This window comes from Acartia tonsa, chromosome 9 (assembly GCF_053477335.1).
Source record: "Acartia tonsa isolate MP-2025a chromosome 9, ASM5347733v1, whole genome shotgun sequence".
Lineage (NCBI taxonomy): Eukaryota > Metazoa > Arthropoda > Copepoda > Calanoida > Acartiidae > Acartia > Acartia tonsa.
The window spans coordinates 10,383,369-10,407,144 of record NC_137268.1 but is presented as its reverse complement, the minus strand read 5'-3'; the positions used below and the strand labels follow the sequence as shown (position 1 = coordinate 10,407,144).

The 23,776-nt window shown below is 30.9% G+C and overlaps 1 protein-coding gene across 5 annotated transcripts in view; it reads left to right on the top strand.

Annotated features, from left to right (window-relative positions):
- Aps (diphosphoinositol polyphosphate phosphohydrolase 1 Aps) overlaps nt 1-23,776 on the top strand; it is a 31,798-nt gene that overhangs the window by 2,500 nt on the left and 5,522 nt on the right. For 2 of the 5 annotated variants that reach the window (XR_013882388.1, XR_013882387.1), the window contains exons 1-3: nt 19,203-19,514; nt 20,424-20,493; nt 23,249-23,322. Coding sequence is in view for 3 of the 5 variants with exons in the window: in XM_080171784.1 (XP_080027910.1) it covers nt 19,480-19,514; nt 20,424-20,493; nt 23,249-23,322 (179 nt within the window). In the remaining 2 variants the exon portion in view is untranslated. Of the gene's footprint in view, nt 1-3,641; nt 3,799-19,197; nt 19,515-20,423; nt 20,494-23,248; nt 23,323-23,776 lie in introns of those variants that run through there. The other 3 variants (XM_080171785.1, XM_080171784.1, XM_080171786.1) reach the window with 3 other exon arrangements.

The following is a 23,776-nucleotide window of genomic DNA, read 5'->3' as shown; positions in this document are numbered from 1 at the left end:
GAACTAAAACTTTTCATAATAACTTTTTTTTTTGCAAAAACTTACATATTTATTTGATAACATAATTCATAATAACTCTGTTGGTATTCAATGTTTAAAAAAATGTTGGAATATTATGAATTAATGTGTAATTCTTATATTAGAATATTTATAAAGAATTTAATTTTTTGATATAACGTTTAAACTTTATGATTCAATTGTTCTTTTATTACTTTTCCTGTAAAAATAGGTCAACTTCTAGGAATATACAATTTGAGTTTCGTAAAATATTTGATGAACCTTCATAAAATACTTTCAGGAATTTGCTAACCTATTTTAATGCTTAATATCCTTCATTATTAAAAAATTCATGAATGTATGTAAAAAGCTATATTTAGGTACTGAGGATGCAAAAAGTTTTAAATTGAAACAACCCTAGATTATTCCTAGATACAGTTTTTTTCATAAAATCCAAGATAAAAACAGTTATGCAACTTTTAGATTTTAATTTCTAAAAAGTGTGATCACAAAGATTGCAGTTAGTAACTACTTGACGATTTATTGTACAATTTTCAGGGGTGTTTTGAAAGTTGTTAAATTGCAAGAAATTGTACAGTATGGCAACGAGCGCGAAACTGTTTTATATTTGCTTGATTAGAACCAGTTCCCAGCCACACTAAAAAATCGTGTATAGCAATATATTACAGACAATTTTTGACAAATGTAGAATTAAAAATCATGAAATTAAAACCTACCAGTTTTAATCTTATGCCTATTTTTTTTTTCTTATATCCGTGGATAGCTGTCAATAATGCGATGCGATAAATAACTATTCAAACATATTCAAATAAACATTAGGACAAAGTTTATTATTTTACTGCATCTTTTAATGCAATATTATTAGGTACCTAGTTTTTGCAAAAAAAACAATAACTCAATGAAATTCAACTTATTTACCTATAGAGTATAGACAAATGATAAATGTTTTAAACAGAAGCTTTAAAGTAAACTAATTAATTGTACATCCCGATAACTTAATGAACAAAAATTCAGACATTCGAAATGAAAGCTTAGGTATTTTTATGAATTTTATGCCCTTTTTTTGTAGGTCAATGACTGTAATGTCACAAGATTAATGTTTAGATCTGTACATTTATACCTAGGTAGTAATTTTACTTTTACTTAACCTTCTTCATATTACATCAATGGCAGTGTTGATGATGATAACTTTTGTTTTGTTGAAAAACGCTGCTTTTCTATAAATAAATGGGGCGTCATTTCCGAACATTATGACAAAGAGTCATTATTGCAAATTAGACGCAATGACTCATCCCTTCAATTTTCAGACTTTGTATTCCTGTAACAATGTGGTAACTTTATTTTCTTTAGAGCGTAATAATAGTTATTGCCAAGTTTTAATTGAAATTTTAAGCTTTCTTGACTCTTAACTTCACTATGATTGGATCATTCCATATTGATAAGTAACACTTTTTAATTTTGAGCAATCCTGTAATTTAGTATACATTCTGAGAAATTTTACTATCAACAAAAGTTTATTATTAGTTTCAATGTCAAAGGCAGTGCAATACTAGAAATGTTTGTTTTTATATTATATTTTTTTGTGCTTCGCCTTTACATAATTTATCTTCCTTGTATTCATATTATCTCTTAGAATCATATATTGTTACTTAACATTTTCCCGCTAGCAAAACAAAAAATTTGGAAATTTTGTTAAAAGCGAAGCTTTTCTATAATTAGGGTCGGTCCGTCCGAGATAGATAGCTTTTATTCGTTAATTTAGGCATGTTAGAATTGTCCTATCAATTTCAAACTTTGCATGATGATTCCTGTAGTAGTTAGGTACGATTTGAAAAGCGTAGCAACTCTGTAATCATTACCAGAATGTCCGTACGTCCATTTTAAACATGTTGATTTTTCTACTTTTTTAACAACAAATTTTTATGTGATCTAATTATTCGTTTGATCTTATTTTTGGTATACTGATTCCTGGGACAACAAAGAACAATATTATAAGCGAAGCAACTCTATAATCAAGTCCTAAAAATGTAAGTATGTCCATAAACATTATCCTGTATCAAGCAGTTTTTCAACAAATTTACTTACAATTTTGCTTCGACTATTATACTTTTTATATTCTGATTATTCAGTTCAGACACTATACAAGTGTAAATGTCCGTTTGTCCTACCGTTTCAGTGCTTCGCTTTTATGGATGTTGTCATCCTTGTTAAAAATACATGCCTTAGCATTTTTTACATCATTTAAGCATTTCTGTAGCAACGCTTCATAAATACGTTACACATTAGCATGTTCAATGTCACAACAAAAACTGACGAGGTGCTTTCAATCAAACCTATCTTTTCAACCGACCCACACCCACCCCCCTCAAATATTTTTAAAATAATAATATTTTGAGTAGGGGATAAATTCCTGCGGGGTTATTTAACTGCAAAGCTTTGTTAACCTTTATCTAACCTAACTAAGGCTAAAATAAGCATTAAAATATGCTTGTTTGTGGTCCGTATATGAGGGAAACCGCCGCTGATGATGCTTGTCAACCCCCCCCCCAAAAAAAAAAAAAAAAAAGTTGTAAAGCACAATTTTATTGTTTAGGTATTATTATCAAAAGAAAAAACAATATTAGATTTATCACTTTATTTTTTTACTAGCGGCTACGCCCCCTAGAAGCCTCTAGGGGCAATTGTTTAGTAAAAGAAAAAAAAGTTAACCGAACCATTATCAATTAAGTTTCAAAATGTATAAAAATATTTTTTAAGAAGGGGTCATTTTTTACTGGGAGTGTGAAAATACCATCCCCCAAAATAGCTAAAAACCTTTCCTGGACCTAAAAGATGCTTCACTTTAAAGGAGAACCATATTGTTTCAGCGGTTAGCGATATCCTTCGCTACAGACATAATAAACTTACTACTTTATATAATAGGATATGAAATATCAATAATATTTATGAATAATATATACTTAGATTAGGTATACAATTCGCTATAAATATTTTTGAAAATTTGACGCGAACGTCTAAAAAGAGGAAGGTATGCAGATTTAGTCTTTCTCTAGCAAATAAAGCACTCATACAACACCATGTGCTTTTGGGCAAAGAAAGTTGATGGAGGCGTCTACATCATACTCCCGTTTTAGGTGTAGAATTATAGTCTATCTAAACCTAATATAAAAGTATTAGGATACTTAAGTATTTGGCTAACCACTTAACCGACATGGTTCTCCTTTACATGGTAGCTTTTCATAGATCCTGGGAAGGATACTACTATTTTATGAATCTCTACCCTCCCAATCCAAATTACCCACGGAAAAATATACCTAATCTTTTTATTTTTAAAACAAAAAATGAAAATGGGGATGGGGTCGACTTTTCTCCATCCCACCTGAAGTATTCCTAGAGGCTTCTAGGGGCTTAGCCGCTAGAAATATCAAAAAGTAAGAAGGGACGATTTTTTACAAGTGTTTGAACTGCTTATTTCACGAAATATTTATTTCAATCTAAAGATCTATCTAGCGAAACTTTAAATTTTTAAAATTAATTTTTTTTGTTAGAAGAAAAATGCAATCAACTTTTTTTTTAAAGAGCATAGCGTGTCAAGCTCATACAGAAACAAACTGACCGCTACAGGGCACAGTTTTATTAGAGCGACACAAACATCAAAAGGAAAATGCATTTAGTGAAATTTATTTCCCATTGTTCGGTTACATATTTGAAATGATAATTTCTCAGTTTTCTTATTGTGAGAAAGAAATGATTAGAGATAAAAATAAAAATGAGGGAGAGGTAAGGTCAAATCTTAAATTAATTTCAATCTTTACTTTTTAAAAGCACAGCTTTTCTATAATTGGGGTAGGTACATCCATCTGTACGTATTTAATGGAGAGCTCTTTTCATTAATTTAAACATGCTAGAATTATCCTATTAATTTTAAACTTTGCAGGAAATACCTATAAGTATAGGCTATAACAGTTAGTTACGATTTAGGAAGCGTAGCAACTCTAATCGATACCAGAGCTATTGTACGTCTATTTAAAAAATGCTGTTTTTAACTTTTTTGACAACAACATTTTTGTATGTATGATATAATTATACTTTTCATTAGATTTTTTAAAATAATGATTCCTAGGAGAACAATGTACAATATTATAAGCGAAGCATCTCTACAAGGAGCGAAAGTTCCTTAACAGTATACTGTATTTAAGCAGTTTTGCTATCAATTTTGTTAAATTTTTTTTTATAAACTTTACATTCATATTTTGCTTATTCAGCTTTGACACTTCACAAGAGTTAATGTTCGTTTGTCCTTCCGTTTTAGAGCTTCGCTTTCATGGATGCTGTCATTTGTTCAAACAAGGTTAATCATTTCCACAATAATAAGCGAAGCAGTAATATAATGAATTTTATTCACTTAAATTAATACATACAATATTTTAATCGCAATATTTTGATATTCTATAGGTTGGCATTAATATTCGAATATTTTTAGATTTTCTTATTTCTTTTAAAAAGTAGTAAACTTGACTGTTTCTATGGTAATTATATCTCATTTCAATATAAACTTAAATTAAAGTTAGTAAGAATTCACTTTGAAAATTCAGTTTTATAGAAAGGGTTTTCCATTTTCATGTAGTTGGAAGGGGTTAAAATTAAAGAAAACAAGCATTAAACCAAAAAGATACCTAACATGTTTAAAATATTTCCTTATGTTACTACTTATGGTACTAGCTGCAATGCACCTAGCTTCTATGGGATCTGTATTTCAAGGTAGAAAGGAGCTAGAAAAATAACTTTCCAAGACTTAAGCAGAAAAAAATAGCCTAAAACCATCACAGGACATCTTTGAATCTTATTTAAAATAAAGAACCCAATGAGTTTAGTAGTTTGTGAGATTTTAAGCTTCAGACTTGAAATCTAACTACTTTATTTAATAGGATATTTTTTAGTGGTTGAGGGAGTGGGGGGATATTGCACAAAAAGCAATATAAGTTTGATAACATTAAGAATCTTCATGTGTTTATCACAGCCAGTAATTAAAGTAACAAACAAGCAGACAAGGAGAATTATTTTTTACATTATTAGCGCAGCAACAACATTATAATTTGGACTTGGAGGTATCAATCAATCAATAACTATAAAGTAATAAGATTGTTTTGTCTTTCCGTTAAGATCCCTCTAACCATCGAATAAATTCGAGTTCTCTATTGAAGAAATTTTTTTTACATTTTCTACCCCCCCTCCTTCGAGTAAATATCCTCTAAATGCGCAAAAAACTTCATTTTAAAAATATTTCATGAAAGCAATTTAGTTTGTTATATAGTGTAATAAGTGTAATAGTTCTGAGGGGGATTCTTAAAAAAAGTTTGCCCCACTAATCGCTTAGTGGGGCAAAATTGTTTTCGTGATAAATCCACCAAAATCACATTAAAAATTTACAAAAAATAAACAAAAACACGAAAACAATTTTGCCCCACTAAGCGATTAGTGGGGCAAATTTTTATTAAGATTCCACCTCTGTTATTGACAGTCGGACGGAAGAATTAACATACTAAAGTCATAGAGTAGCATCGCTACGCACAGAGGGCCCCATAGCACATTATCCGACATATGAACTAGAATTACGCAACAAGGGGATCCAATCTATTTTTAGCTAGTTGGAAGATTTCAAGTTGGTAACAAATATTTTTTTCGGTGAGAGCTTAACATTAAAAGTAATTTATAAGATAATTTAATCTAGTCAAAATCGTAAGATTAAAAATTTTAGTATTATGATTGCTTTATTATTTAAATACAATTTTGAAAGATTGACAACTACATTTTTTCTAGAGGAGATTTCTACTCTTTAATTTACAGAATGGATAATTTTGTTTATCATCATTGTACATAAGTTTGTCGTGCATTGTCTTATCATTTAAAATCCCTGATAGTAAGTGTGTTTGTACATGTGATTCTTATCATTATTAAGTGGTTATGCAACACACTAAATGTTTTCAGTGTAGCTACTCTATAATTCAATTTGTTCCTCTTTCTGTCCGTCCGTAATCATACGTTATTATTTTCTCGGCTGCTATTTAAGATTGACAGCTATTTTGTGTGAAACTCTTTGAACTAATTAGCATCTAGTAAAATACTCTTTCTTTTTCATGACAACTTAACGTCTGCTCTATAAGTAACTTTATCCTTTTAATCATCTTTGTTTTTTATTTGCTTCGCGTCTTGTGGATGTTATCATACTTGTTAGTATTAGAAGGTATGTCGGTCTGTCCAACTTACAAAAGGTCTGTCAGCTTGTCTTTGCTGCGCTTCTTTTGTACATAGCATTGTCCTTGGTTAATTAAGAAAGTTTTATTTAAATATATTGGGGTCATTTCCAGCAACATTTTAAAACACAATCTTTTTTACTGGTTTAGAACTATTATTGTACTTGCGGCTACGCCCCTAGAGGCCTCTAGGGGCGCTCGAGATGAGGGTTGGGGGGGGGGGGGGTTGGTTTCCCCACTGAGGCCGGAGGGTGGTGCTAACATTTAGCGATTTCTCTAGGGAGTGTGGTGGTACCCTCCCTCTAAACAGTTGTAAACTTTCTCAGGGCTAATGAGAAGCTACATTGTAAAGGAGAACCATATTGGTTCAGTGTTTAGCGAGATTCTTCGGAAAAGACAGACACACACACACAGATCCTGTTACTTTTATATAAGAATAATCTTCACCAGAAAGTCTCTTCAGTTATTATGATGAACATATTGATATTTATATCAAATTTCTTTTTTTATTTACCTACCATGTTATTTGAATGAATTCTCAGAATAAATTATTACTTTTCATAATAATCTTATCAAAATTGACGCAAATATCTAAGAATTGATAATTGTTTACTCTGTACGCTTTCAAACATTAATCAAACAGTTTTTTTATGAAAGTGATAAATCATGAAAGAGGCCAAAGTTCCTCAATATTGTGATCATAGTTCATTTGAACTGAACAAGGCTGCATGCGACCACAATAGCAAAGCTCAACTTATATAAAAATAGAAATACTGTACCTACGTTATTTGTCATATGCTTTCTTGTTAAAAAGTCAAAATATACTTCTACGATTTATAATTTCATATTTACCGGACCATTCGTGATTTTTTTTTATAAAATCCCAACAACTACATGGAATCAGTGGTGGGGACCCTTTTCGACTGCTATAAAATTGCTTTCTGCTCTTTGGTAGCGACTTGCCTGTGTTAATAATTCCGAAGAATGATATTCAAAGACCCAATTAAAAGTCGGCACAGGGTCAACGAGTTGGGGACATAATTTTATTTAACCCCTTTATTCTTTTACTTTAATAAACTGATAAAACTATTCTAATTAGAGCTATCCTTCCCATAGGCGGACATACCCAATTTAGAATAGCTTTGCTCTCTAAAAAAGTAAATAGTAAAATTTAGGAAATATTCAAACATAAACTTATCTGGTTAACTGTAATACTTTTTAGTTGTTAAAAATGTTAGATTATGTAACCTTAAAAGATGCATTGTATTAATTGAAAATAAGTCTAATATATTTTAAATACGAAGCTTTCGTATATTTAACGGTGTGATAGCTTCGAAAAATCGATACATGGATTTTTAGTCTCGTTGGAAGATTCTCATATCGTTAATCCAAAATTTATTTATTGCTTAAAAGTTCTTGCTTTTTGGAAATAATCGATTCTAGCAACATTTATTATGAAGAACTGTATTAGATCTCTTTGTTCTGTAAAGAATTGCCATAATATTACAATAACATTTAATTAAAACTCATAGGGGAAGAAATCAAGGAGGGAGGGGACAATTCAGTTTATTCACTAGTTCCAAAAGTTAAATAATAATGCTTTCTTATTCGTTGACTTCAAAACTTTGGGAACTTGAGTGTCCAACCACTAACTTCTATCTGCAGAAGGGTTAATATTGTGTATTTTCATTGGGGATGTACATCAATTTATTAGCGATTTGTCCTATCCCTTTAGATCTCTGTTAAGAAATGCAAAAATCACGACTAAGAAATGTTTTACGTATTCTCAAAATGAACAGTTGTTGTATACGTAAAGAAGTTTAGTAAGAAATGCCTGACATATATATTAATATTTTTGTACTCAATTCATGTTAACCCCTCTGCTTAAGTCAGCAATTTTCCTTGAACCTTCAAGATCATTCATTTGTTGCTTGCTTAATATTTATAACTTTTTAAATAAAGGGGGGAGGGGGAGAAGGTGTTTACATTTTTAACCAAAAGTGTCAAAATTTCTATTGTGATATGATAACATTTTAACCCCTCTAAACCCCCTTTGACAAGTGTCTACACACCTCTGATACACCCCCTTTATAGCCAAGGGGACTTTCAAGTAAAAAAAGCCAGAAACCTATGATAATAAGGGGGATGTTAAAATTGAGAGACACTTTCTTGACTTTTGAGTGAGTGGGTGGACATCAAGGGGGATGTATCCACCCCGGCCCCACTAACACACTAACAATAAAAAAATTATGAGGGTCAATATAAAGATTTTGGGTGCGCTTCGCGCAGCCCCCTAGAAAAACCCTCTGCAACGATACTAATTTCTTCCTATTGATAGGCTTTCATTCTACATAATGTCCTTTCCTGCCCAAATTGTCAAAACAGAATATAATTCAATGTCTTAAGTAAATGACAAAGTACAAAAACACGCTAAAAAGCAGTGTTTTCAAGAATATAAATTGCAAGGTTCTAAATGGATAAGACATAAGACGAAAAATTGATAAAAAAAACTACCACTTTTGTAGATAAAAATTATTGTTCAAATGTTTAGACTCTGCTGGTTTAAACCAACCAATCAAGTTTCTATTTAAGTACACAACGTTTCAAAGTCAATTTATAAGAGATCATGCTTATAAAAGCATGGGTACTAGTATAATTTACAGTCCGATGTCCCCTTCTTCCCTGAGAAATTGAAAGTTGAAATGAAGCAACAGACAACGACAGTTTTATCTGGATAATTGGAGAAACTGATAATAAGGAAAGACAAACACGGAAACTGGCAGTCATTACTGGTTACTTTAGGATAAATTGAAGTAGAAAGCAGATAGTAGAATAATAGAGAATGATTTGAAACAAATATAGGCGTTGAAATTGATTGGTGCTTTAATTTCAACCACAGTAGGTTTCAAAATTTCTCTCTTTGCAATTTAAGCACTGAGTCTCATCCAAATAATTATAATTTCAGATAAAACAAGGATGACAATATCCATAAAAGCGAAGCTCTGAAATGGAAGGACAAACGAACATTAAAACTTGTAGATTGTCAGAACTGAATTAGCAGAATATTAATGCATCAGTACAAACAATATTGTTAGTAAATTTGTTGCAAAACTGCATAAATAGATGATACTGTTTAAGGACATACTTACATTTTTGGGACTTGTTTATAGAGATGCTTTGCTTATAACATTGTACCTTGTTGTAATAGGAATCAGTTTTCAAAAAATCAGAAGAATCGGATAATTTTAATTTACAAAAATTTGTTGTCAAAAAAGTTAAAAATCGACATGTTTCAAATAGACGTACGGACATTCTGGTATTGATTATAGAGTTGCTACGCTTTCTAAATTGTACCTAACTACTACAGGAATCATCATGCAAAGTTTGGAATCGATAGGACAATTCTAACCTGTTTAAATTAACGAAAAGAGCTAACTCTCTGTGACGGACGAACGGACCGACTCTAATTATAGAAAAGCTTCGCTTTTAAAACACGTTTTTATGGTTTTAGGTTAGGGCAACTTTCAAGAGATCCTCGTAGGGTTCATGTCCCACGGGGTTATATTCTGATACGATTATAAAATTCCTTTTACATTAAAAGTAAATAAACAAATTTTTAAAATGGATAACAACATCCATAAGTAGCGAAGCAAGAAATCATGGAGTAGACAAATGGATAAAGTGAGACTTAGAGTAGACGTATAGTTGCCATAATAAAGAAATTATAAAGAGAGAGAATATGCAAAAAGTCATATCCATTTCCCCATATCTTTACTGATTGACTGACGGACTAGGTAAAATATAGAGTACTATTAAAAAACGCCCCCCCCCCAAAAAAAAAAAAAAATTAATTCAATGGAAAAGGTGTTTAATAGGCTACGTGCTTTCTTTCACTTTAATCTCAAATTACGTAAAGGGGTAGTTTCACGAAAGGCATTTGAACCTAATTTAGTGAACCGCATATTTTTTCCTGGTTAATTGGTTAAAAACATTTATATGGGATATATTTGAAAGAATTTCAATTTTTTACCACGTAGTTTTTAAAATATCAAGACTTGAAAATCGTCTTTTTAAATTGCATATATCACAAAAAGACGATTTTCAAGTCTTGATATTTTAAAAACTACGTGGTAGAAAATTGAAATTCTTTCAAATATATGCCATATAAATATAGTTAAACTCATTATCTAGCAAAAAATATGCGGTTTACTAAATTAAGTTCAAATGCATTTCGTGAAACTACCCCTTTTACTTGAATTCGTTTTGGTTTAAGTTAAAGAAGGGATTATGCCTGTTATAAAAAACTAAGTACCGTACTGGTAATTTTTAGATTGGGTTGATAGGGAAGAGGTATTATTTGGATGGCGCTACAGTATTTGCTCATCTTTTATTAGGTGTCCAATCGTTTATACAGATTTTTGTGGTTACCAAGTAGCAAACATATACTCTTGAATTTTATATGTTTTTAGGATATCATAAATAAATATAATAACTAAGTGAGTAGATGATCAATTTCTTTATTATATCAAATGTAGGAACAATCTGACCACTTTGTTAATTTAGAAGTTGTAAATTATTCGGTATGGAAGTGCATAACATTCATATAATGAGTCATTAAAAGTTGAATTTCTTAGGGTAAAGCTTTGCTGCATCACAAATATGGGTTCTTTTTCGGATATGTTGAATAACCTTGAAGCGACCTGTCTTCTATTTATGACGTCATTTAAGAATTATCATAATCCTTATGTTGTTTTTATATTTTTTTGAATTCCAGAATGGGAGATAACTCTATATAATCTGAATTATAAGGCAGGGACATGACAACTGAAAGAATTTTTGGGTCTTCTGCCTTTTAAAATATTGTTCGAAATAGCGGTCTTTCTCTACCTATTTACTGGGTTTATATAACCATAAAGGGTATAAGTAGATAACAGTGTGCCGGAGCCGGGAGCCGTGGAGCCGCCATATTTTGCCGGAGCCGTAATTTTCGTTAAAAAATGGCTCCGTCTCCGGACTAGATAAATAAAGAGATTTTTTATAAAACATAATTTGGTAACTCTGTTTTGTCATGTGCAATTGACCTTTTTAAGTTTTTCAAGTCCATTTTTATCAAAAATTGAACTTTTAAAACCTTCAAAAGTCAAAAATAAAAAAATATTTTTTTTTTATAGGGGAAAAATATATGTCGAGTTTTTCTTGATTTTAGGTTGGAGTCGGAGCCGTATTTCCATGGATCCGCACTAAAATAAAACGGCTCCGAAACGCTGGTAGATAATATGGGCTTAACGGATTTTTTGAGGAGATTTTAAACAAGGATGAAACTTGTATTAAAGTTAATTAGTGGGCGGAGTAAAACTTGTAGTGAAGGAAATTCCAGTTACAATTGTATTGGTGAAGTTTTTTTGATAATACTATAGGATACTTTTCACACAGTCAATTTTTTTTAACTATTAGGATTAAAAGAATTTCAAAAGAAGTTTTGATTCGAATATTAACATACTTGTTTTTTTGCTTATAGCATTTTCGATTTAAGTGTAAAATCCAATATTTTGCTAGGGTATTCTTCAAATCTGCCTTCAACACTCCTCCATCCCTCTTTTTTTTTATTTGAAACCTATTTAAAAAGTTTTTAATAATTAGAGTCGGTTCATCCATCCGTCTTTATATATGTTAATATTGTCCTATCGCTTCAATCTTTGCATGGTGATTTCTATTCACACAATAATAATTCATAGGACAACAAAGTAGAAAATTATAAGCGAGGCATCGCTATAATCAAATCCTAAAAATGAAAGTATTTCATTTACTGTATCCAGTATTGATTTACAATTTTGTTTAGACTTGCATATTAATTTTCTGTTCATTAACTCTTACTCTACAAGCGTTATTTTACTTTCATGAATGTTGTTATTCATGTTTTTTCAGTTAGATACGAATAGATTCACACAATTTTGTAATCCATGGATATGATGTTAATGTTACACTTGCAAATTAAGGGATTGTGCAAGAATTTAGAATGTCTAATTATTTGTATTTCCTTATCATGATGATATAATCATTCACTTTTTCTCAAACCGCAGAAGAAAAAAAAACTAATTTCCCGGCTAATTCTAGATATTTTATTCTCATATTAATGGTAAAAATGTTAGATCATATGTTGTAATTAGTAATTACATAAATCAGCGATTGAAGAAGTTTAACATTTAAATTTTTAATAGGATAATGGATATAATATATATTGGATGTGATTCCAAATTTTAATATTCTCTAATTAAGTAAAACTTGCAGCCTGCCAAAATACTGTCTTTACCTTATCCTCCTCTCCCCTCCTACGGAATGAACGAATTGAACAATATATAAGTTTAATGTCATCAATCGAAATTGACGACGACAATTTTTCTCCTGACATGATATCCACGTATATTCCATCCAATAATATATCATATTTTGAAAGATACAATTAATATTATGAAAAAAGCTTCCTTGTTACTTGTCTATAGTTGTCAGTCTTACTATAATTTACAAAAAGGGATGATTTATCCCAAAATAGTGCAGCAATAACTTTGGCTAAAAATTTAACATCTTGATATTCAGCAAAGTTTTAATCAGATTTGTGGATCCGGATCCGCAAGGATCCGCACTTTTTTGAGTCTAAGGATCCGGAAAAAATGCGGAAAAATGGAAAAATCTACCTAAAGAGATATATCCACGAACAAGAGCACGTGATTCTAAGTACCTTCCAGCATTGATCCTGAGTATTTTATTTCAGAATATAATAGGTCACTATTAATAATTAATATATTGACAAAAAAATTTATGTTTCACCACTTCAAGTTGAAGAAAAGTAAAAAAATGTCCACCATTTTTAGTCAAAATTCTATCAAACGTTTTGTTGAGTTCGGGGTGTCTTTAATTGTTCATGTTGTCAAATGATAAAAATTTTAAAAAGTCAAAAGCACATTTACTATATCTCATATGTATGTTTAAATTAATGCTAATATGGTTTAATTTACAATCTATACAACACGAGTATTCATATGTGTATCATCAAATATCCATTTTATTAAAAGAATTAGCTTCATAAAAGTTTTCAAAATTAATTAAAATACATAAAAAAAACATGGTGAAACATAAATTTTCTCGTCAATATATTAATAATATATGGTGACCTATTATACATATTCTGAAAGAAAATACTTAGGATCAATGCTGGAAGGTACTTAGAATCATGTGCTCTCATTCGTGGATAGTCCTCTTTATATAAAATAGTCACTTGCAAAGACATTCTTGTGATGAGAGCCAATCTTTAAGGTTTAGGTTCAGACTTAAAAATTAAAAGTATTTTTGGCTTCGAGATTAAGGAACAAATATTTTTTGAAAAATTTGGTGATTTTATTTTTATTGTCAAGGATCCGGATCCGCACTGACCGAATTTGGAGGATCCGGATCCGCATACAATCAATGCGGATCCACAACTCTGGTTTTAATTATTAAATTTGGAAATTGTATCATTGGCCAGCTTTAAGTGACAAACGGACATATCAGATTATGAAAGATTTGCGCTAGATTTCTAAGAACATGTATTTCTAAGATCATTAACATATTCTGTGTCAAATGCTTAAATGTTATACAAGCAACATCTCTTATTCTGTTATTAAACCACTCATTAGAACCTCTCCCTCTTTATTAAGATTTTAAAAATATATCTATTAATAAAATGTTTAGAATATGGCTTCGCTGGATTAGAACCGTTCTTAATCCACACTGAATTATCAATCATGTATAACATCGTATTACAGACAATTTTCCACCAAATTAAAATATTGAAATCGGAGTTAACTAAACTGGTTTTAATCTTTCAATTTTTCATTTTAATCTCCGCGGAAATCTGTCTATAACACGTAGCGATAAATAGCTATTCTAAGATAGTTTTAGCAAAGAAAAGGTTGGTTTCCTCGGGGCCATGGGTCATATAAGCTTTACATAGCGAGTAGCGGGGGTATCCCACTCGCATAAAAAGAGATTCTTATGTTGAACATGTTCATATACAATATACATAATGCTTGAATATTCAGTTTTCCTGATATTCTGCGTCACTCAGCGGGTTAAATAAACTCTTTTAACTTCTATTTACTGCTCTTTTCTTATGTTCTAATTACTGTTAAACTTTTTTAATACTCTAAAACGAATAGCTTACTGTTTTTCTTTAACTTATGGGATAGTTTTAAGAAAGTAACTATTGATTGAAAAGTTTTGACACCATTAATAATAAGTCAACCACTTAAAATTCAATTAAAGAACCCAAAGTTTTTGAGCTAACAAATGAGATGAAGTGTTTATAAAACTTTGGGTACCAGTGTAATTTACAGTCCAATATCCTCTCCCTCTCTGATAAAAGAACTAAGATAGATACCTAAAATTGAAAAAAAATAATTCTAATAATAGTTTTGTTGAACCCCTTCATGTAAATATCTCTTGTGTATTTCTGATTTAAAAATCACTGAAGCAAAGCACGCCATTAGTTTTATAGTTAAAATAAGTACAAAAAGAGAAGAGTGCATCTTTTATTTTTATTTTTTACCTCAGTCAAAACTTTAATGTGTAAGAGTTTCCTTTTAAGTTCAGTGTTTGATTGGAAATTGTTTTGTTTTTTATAGTTTTTATTATTTTTCATTAGCTACAGATATTTTTAAGTAGAGGAGCGTCTTTTCATGATAAGAAAGCATTTTTAGTCTCATCTCATGATATTTTTAGTAGCGAAGCTACTCTATAATTCACTTTGTCCGTCCGTCCGTCAGTCCGTCAGTCAGTCCGTCAGTCCGTTACGCTATGGGGGAAATGGGATTTACTCAGCTCCTATAAAAGATAGAATGCTGAAATTTTTTGACAACATTCCCATTATTAAGGAGCACAATTGACTATAAAACATCATTTGCGGTAGGACCGATTTTTAGCAGGTTTTAGGCTATTTTTATATTTTTCACATTTTTCTCCATATCTTCAGTGTTTATGGTCCGATTTTCAAAATTTTTTCAGTTACAGATATCAAAATTAAATTTCCTGTCGTTTAAATAAACAATCATGAAGGCCAGACTGCCTTTTTAGCAGGTTTTAGGCTATTTTTATATTTTTCACATTTTTCTCCATATCTTCAGTGTATGGTCCGATTTTCAAAATTTTTCAGTTATAGATATCAAAATTAAATTTCCCGTCTTTTAAAGAAGACAACCATGACGGCCAGACTGCCTTTTCAGCAGGTTTTAGGCTGTTTTTTTATATTTTTAACATTTTTCTCCATATCTTCAGTGTTTATAGTCCGATTTTCAAAATTTTTTCAGTTGTAGATATCAAAATTAAATTTCCCGTCTTTAAAGGAAATAACCATGACGGCCAGACTGCCTTTTTGGCAGGTTTTAGGCTATTTATGAATATATTTAACACTTTTTTCCATATCTTCAGTGTATATGGTCCGATTTTCCAAATTTTTAAAGTTTTTAAGGATTTAAAAATTAAATTTTTTGTCGTTTCAAGAAAACAACCATGGCGGCCAGACTGCCTTTTATCAGGTTTTTGGCTATTTTTATATGTTTTACATATTTCCCAAGATCTTTGTTTATTTTGATCCAATTTTCAAACTTTTATGGGATATCAGTATCAAAATAATTTTCCCCATTGTTATGAGCATCTTTTATATAATTTACTTTGACCATCGTCATCATACAAAATAAAACAAGGTTTCATATTTATCTTATCCAATAAATCTATTCTTGATTTTAGTAAAAACCTTTTAAATCTACCTGTACGTATTCCAATTTCCCATCTACGATTTTTTGTGCTTCGCTACTTATGGATGTTGTCATCCTTGTTTTCTATTTATTTATTTAGATTTAATTCCAGAAATAACCAGCTCTTAATCGTTGTAGTAATGGATATAGGATATACGTGGATATATTGTCATGGTAAAATTTGTCGTCAATTTAGCTTGCTAATATGGACCTCATTTATTTGTTAGTTCGTTCATCCAATAGGAGAGGAGGGGATGGAGTAAAGGAGGTGGATGGAGGCTATCGTTATTTTAGCCTACTGCGAGCATCACTTTATCAGAGTACATGAAAATATGGTGCAACATCCAATAAGTAATATATCGATTTTTGTAGTACACTAGATATTATTCTTAAAAATAATTTCAGTTAATCTGTAAGAAAAAAATGTGTTTCAATTCCCTGCAGGAGACTCTAACCCTAAAGGGGGGAGGGGAGTACAATCTTCATCCATACTTAACCTAATGTAACCTAACCTATGATAATTAATTTTTCTAAATGTTTCTAAATGTGGTCAAAAAGTACTTGGGAGAAAACCATTCGAAATTGGTTTGAAATATGTGAGGAAATCTTTTCAATTTACATAAGCTTAAATACTAAATAGTTGTTTAATCTGTTTAGAGCTGATTTTTTTTATTGAATATTTATGCTTATCCTAGTGTACACTCTATATAAGCATTAATGTTTTCCAAAACATATTTATTTGCATTTAGGATTATATTATTACGAGCTGACTTTCTGTCAATAACTTCGGCCTCAATAATATAATAACAACTCGAGGTTGATCTACTAGTTAGCCTGCATTTTTGTTTATATCAATTTAATAATATTGACTTGGCCGATTAGAATAAAATATCCAAGTAATGTTAAATAACAAATATTTATTTCTGAAATGAACTCTTAGCGGCCAAAGGTCATATCTAAATTTATGTTCATACATTAAGACTAAAAATACTCAAGATTTGTCAGAGCTTTTTTATACAATCAAAGCAAAGTATTTTTCCGTATAACATTGCTGTCTTTGATACAAACTAAAAAAAACTGAGGTCTGTCGCACAAAATTGCTTTTTATGGCTTATATAACAAGTATTCAAACTTTTTTGGTTACAATGTATGGCCATTAATTTTCTAAACAAAAAATGAACTTACGCTTCAGTTGCTTGTTGACTTAAAACTTTAAAGTTATTCTTAATAATAATCTCATCAATAAAGGTAGTAGAAATTTTCCCATATTGATATTGTAAAAGTCTTCCAACTAAATTAAGGCAATCCTCTGAAAATTATAAAATTGTTCGTGGATTTAAAAAAAAAATATTGCTACTAAATTTTTTTTTTGTCGTCGGACATTTAATTTTGCATTTACTTAAGATAATTTGAAATGCGTATGTCTTATATATGTTTATAATACATAGAATTTCTAGAATATTCGGGATTTCTGACAGCCCCGCCCCGAAAACCCCCTCCCCCAAAATTATTCGTAAATGCGCAATAATCCTATGAGGTCCTTAACATTTCAACTTAAATAAAAATTTTGGGCTAAATTCCCTTATCTGCAACTAGCGGCTACGCCCCCCTAGAGACCACTAGGGGCACTTGAGGAGGGGGGAGTCGAATTTGGTAACCAAATTTCTTATTTTATATTTCAAAAGAAAAAGCAAAAAAAAATTTTGTGGGAAATTTTTTTTTTTTGGGGGGGGGGGCAATTGTTTTCGAGGGGCGATTTCTCTTGGGAGATGTGTGGTACCCTCCCCCAAAATAGTTATAAATCTTCCCGGGACATATTAGAAGCTACCCTGATAAGGAGAACCCGATCGGTTTAGCGGTTAGCGAGATCCTTCGGTACAGACAAACATCCTTTTACTTTATAAGGATTGTAGCGCTTTCTACCAATCCCCATCCTCCCCCCTTCTCTCTCTTTTAGTACTCATATTCTTATGAACGCCCCCAAATTACAAATTTTCAGCGAAATGATTACATTACCTGCAATAATTTGAAATTGCTGCGCTGATAATGGGTATAATTCTCCTTGTTTTGTTTGATATGTTTTGTTTAGGTCATTTTAATCTTGAAGGGGTGATGTATAGTTTATGGTGTAGAAGGGTATATTTTGCTTCATTAGAAAAATAAGGGACACCGTCTTCTTTTATTAAAACTAAAAATATAAATATTCACAAAAAAAATTCTCAGCATTAAAATAATAAGTATTCTATAATTGAGATTAAAAATTATCAAATTTAGAAAATATATTAAGACTTAGATTTTAATTAATTTTTGTTTAATTGTTATTTTTTTACAGCTGAGTAAAAGAAATTAAATGCCATAAGCATTTATTTAGCTTTCTTTGACCTTAATTTTTTTCTGCACATATTGGTCAATTGTATCCATAAGAAGCGTAGCAAAAAAAGTTCAAACATTTGAGATTTGAAAGAATGTAGGAGATCTTGATGTACTGACAGACAAATCCTCTTTACAGAGTAGCTAGGTTAATAACGAGGACAACAATAATATAAAGTCGGCAACTTACCCCTATGGTTATATAAAATACGGGGATATTGTGACAGGGGATTTTTTGTCGTCAGTTTTGGTTGCTAATATTGTCTTCAGATATTGGTCAATATGTTCATCCATTGTCCATTGAGAAATACTTTATCAGAGTATGCATAAAAACTCTCACAATATCCACCTATTATCTATTCCTACCCCTCAAACTTTATCTTTATTCCATGGTAACTATAAACAGTCCAAGAGTTACGGATTAAGAGCCGCTAAGCCCTAAAAACCACCGACTTAATTTCTTATGCCAAAAGTAACGCCTTTAAATTAACACATGCTAATTATATTTTCTGTACGTTTAAAACACAAAAAAGGAAATGAAACGTTTGAAATAAAATCTTAAAAATTAGTTGTAAAAAAGTCGTTTTAGGCGAAATTAAGCTTTGATTGTTAACTAAGTTTTTTATTTATTTATTTTTTCATTATTTGTATAATCTAATTATATAATGGAAATCACTGAATTATAATTTACAACATAAGCAATTGATAAAACTTTAATTTATGTGGGATGATCACATGTATATAAAGAAAGATCGGCCCGAAGACCCCTCAGTTAACACTTGACATTTGAGGCGATAACATCTAATTCTACACACACTCGCACTGAGACATTTATATATATCAGTTAATCTATACAATACACTAGAAATTAAGTGTATACAAATATCAACAATAGACAAGATTTTCAGTTTAACCAGCCATTAAGAGGCCGTCGAACTTTTATTGTCATCTATGGAAGATAAAAGCTTTTTGGTTTTATAGACCTTGTAACAAGAACAAAAGACTTTAATTGAAGTGATATAATAAAAAGAAATTTATTACAAAGTACAAAGATGATTTCTACAAGCATGAGGCCTTTACCTCTAAGGTGTTTTAAATTTTATTTTTTGATAGTGAAATTTTAAATTGTGTACTGAATGCTTTTAAAACCCAGAATAGCTCTAGTGGTTTTTTTATTGGAACCTGTAGACCAAAAAGATAGATTCAATATATTTTTTTTTCGCGGTTAATTATTCATTCTTAAAATATTTATTACATATCTGATTTCAAAATATTTCAACCATGATGCATACTTTTTATACTAGAAATTTTGTTAAATTAAATCAATTTAATTTTTTTTTATTTACTGCATTTTACCGAAATTCATATAAGGACCAAGGAAATCTTCAAAAAAAAAAAAAAAATTGGGGGGGGGGGGATTTTTTTTGTTTTTGGGGGGGTTGGGGGTGTCCCACCCCCCAAGAAAATAGCCTAAAACCACCACAGGACCAGTAGGTATATTCCCTGAAGAGTAGAATCCAATCGGTTCAGTGGTTACCGAGATCTTTAGGGACGGACAGACAGACGGACAGACAGACAGACAGACGGACGGACAGACATCATTCTACTTTGTATTATAGATAGTAAATCATGAATAACTAGGTACCTAAATAGATAAAGTTTATAACAATAATTAAGTATATTATTTGTATGTTTTTAACATAATTATTTTGTAATAATTTAAGATAAGACTTTTAAGAATTAGTTTTAAAAGGTATTAAATTCTTACGCATTTAATGTTAATTTGGTGAATTTTTATACTTAAAGAAATATATTTATTCTATCATAGTAATTTGGTCTCAGACAGGCTCTTAAAATTTCAGATTTTTTTTTGTATGCAGATTAACAACATGAAACGACTGCCACATAAATTTCGATGGCCTGTATGATGTTGAATTACTATGAACCGCGCAGATAACTATATTATTTAATTGTTAAAATGTGTGTAAATGTTTAGGATGACCGCTGAACACAAGCAGCTGCCAGTTTTTCATCACATTCCCATTCATGATCCACCAATTAAAAAGGTTAGTGGATAATAATATCTCAGCAGGGCTCGGCAGCCGCCTCAAGTTTTATAGATTTAGCGCCATATTAGTAACGGTTAGTTATAGACAGACATCCAGCGGATTATTTATTTATCGCATCGTAAAATAGACAAATTTCTGCGAATATTAGAATAAAAGATTATAAGACTGAAACCAGTTTTGTTAGCCCCGAGGATCCGAAGGCCCGGGGTAACAAAACTAAAATTAACTTTTTTATTTTTATATTAATATTCGTGGAAACTTGTCTGTAATACGATGCTGTATGGCTGAGAACCGGTTCTAATCCAGTGGATAAAAGTCGGTTTCGAAGCATTTCCAACCTAGCAATAATAGCACAAGCCCTAGTTTTTGACATTTTTAACTTTAAATTAAACCTCAATTTAAAATCCTAAATTCTTAACCAAATAATGTCCCGTTTCATCAAAAATAGGCAATTCAAAATTGTCTTAATTAATTTAAAGAACAGTTTGTTTTATTTCTTTTTTGTGTACATTAGAAAGTGTTGATACATTTAGAGGTTAAATAAGATCACATGTACTTCTTGTATAAACGTCTGTGACACAAATCAAAGGATAAGTAATAAATGTATACGAATAAATGCATGACCCTCGATCAATTTGGTTTGTTGGTTCATTAAGTTGAGTGTCTAAACGTTTGAACTACTACTTTTAATCTATAGAAGTTGTAGTAATTTTGTGTATCATCATTGGGGAAATATATCAATTTAGGCCAATGTCTTATCCCTTTAAATCCCTGGATTTATCCTTCTATAATAATCCAGTATCATCTAGATTTATTTCCCCTTCTATTTTCTGTTTATTTTCACGGATTTTCATATAGTTCATTGCCATTTTCCCCCGTACATTTTTTCAGGTATCTTAGGGAATGCACTAATTTTTTGGTCAGCTCCATTATGTTAAACAAAATTATTCATTATGTTCTGACACTGCTAGTTTGAACCAACCAATCAAAATTCATTGAAAGGATCGAGAGACTATAAAAATTTAAAGTTACAAGAAAAATCTGCATTTTTAAAATGACCTTCTTTGTAACTATTGTAGAAAAGGCTAGATTTGTGAAATGTAGACTAGAATTTATACATCTAACATCAAACAAGTACTCTTTTTGTAAGAATTTGTATATCATGAAAAAAATTTGTAAAATGAGATACCTTTAAGAAACTGAAAAGGTTCAATATCCTAAATAGAACTCCTGGTTTATGTATTTATTAAGAACACATATTGAATTATATAAAACTAGCGGCTACGCCCCTAGAGGCCTCTAGGGGCACTTGAGGAGAAGAGAGTCGAATTTCTTATTTTATATTTAAAAGAAAAAGTAAAAAAAAATTTTTTTTTTGGGGGGGCGGCGAAAATTTTAATTTTTTTGGGGGGGTTGCGGTTGCCCCCCTCCCCCTCATTTTTAATTTAAGTTAAAAAAAATTTTTAAAAATTTTTTTGGGGGGGATTTTTCATTTTTTGGGGGGGTTGGGGGTGTCCCACCCCCCAAGAAAATAGTTATAAACCTTCCCGGGACCTATGAGAAGCTACCCTGTTAAGGAGAACCCGATCGGTTCAGCGGTTAGTGAGATCCTTCGGTACAAACACACAGACATCCTGTTACTTTAGTATAAGGATGTGCTGATCTGTTATACTAAATTATCCTTTAAAGTACTTCAGTTAAGAATTAATATTTTTTACAATTATCAGGTATATTTTTTTTTAAAAAGGATAAACATTTTTTTTCATTCATTGGGGACCCCTGTTGATAGCATTCCCATTGTATTTTTCAGCTAATATAAATGTATTTAGACTACTTACAAGAATGTTTTCATCCTTGTTATTATATAAATAATCTAGGCCAAACTCCAATGTCTAATTTGAGTATTTTTCAAGAATAAAAAGACAATCTTTCCTCTGATTCTAACAGTAAAATAATTTGTAAGGCGAAAAATTCGAAAGAGAACAGATTTAGATAATTTACCAGGGTGAAAACTAGTACCCAAAGTTTTATAAATAAGTTACTTTGGGTACTTCAGTTAAACTTTTAAAGGCTGGTTCAAACTACCAGTGTCAAAACTTTAAATCAATAATTTTAGGTTTTAAGAGGGGTAATTTTGTAGATCATTGTTGGGATTATACATCAATTTCTTGTCAATTATCTTTACCCTTAAGATTCCTGTAATTTACACATTCTTGGTTTCTAATATTTTTGATCTACAATAGACAGAATTTTATACATAAGAATGATGCTTATTGTTTTATCGTTGTGTTTCTTAGGAGAAATTATTACATAACTATTTATCCTTTAATTCCTGGATGAACTGAACTTATAAATGTATTGCATTAATCATATACAATCAAAATTTGAAATCTAAATGATTGTACTATCAATTCTTGTTTTTTTTCTATTTACAAACAATTTTTAATTTCAATTACAAACATTGTTGTCTAAATATAAAAAGTAAAGAGCTTTTCGTCTGTAGCTTAGAACTGCGATAACTTCTGAACCGATTGAGTTCTCCATTTTAGGGAACCTTCACATTGATTTAGGGATGGTTTAAGGCTATTTATCTGTCCCTCGCTGCCCCTTTGTATACAGAGCCTCTAGATAATAGGGGTACAGCCACTGATTGTCTAAAAAAATTAATGACTTGTTAGGCCAAAACACGTTGCCTTGAGTAAGGGATTTAAATATTTTTTATCACATTTAGATATATTTTATTCTGTTTTAGGTGAAGAAGCCCAAATCTAGTTCTATGCTGGACTCAGATGGGTTCAGACTGAGGGCTGCTTGTGTCTGTGTCAGGTACACACAATCACTAGCTAGACAATAGCTACGCTCACTTGGACAAGGGTGTCCCAATGATGATGGCTAGAAATGCGGGAGATTTTTTTGTGCTTTGCGCACATTTTCATTTCCCGCATTTTAAACTTTGGTGGATTTTAGCTGGCATATTTTTTTTATGTCAGCTAAGCCTTTCTCTCTATTTTGGTTAGATAATCTTTTGATCAACTTAAAAGGTACGATAACGTTCTTATTTTATTATGTTTACTTTTTAATTAAGAGCTTAGCAACTTAAATTTTTTTGGATATAGTCCCTTTCGTGGCAACACCCTTTAAGGGGCGATTCGGCGTATTTTTTAGAATGTCTTTTGATAAGTTATTTTAGGTTAGGTTAAATTGGGTTAGGTGATTGCCCCGCAGGGTTAGAGCCCCCAGTAGGGGTTAGAAAAGGGAGAAAAGCTTTTGTGAAAATACG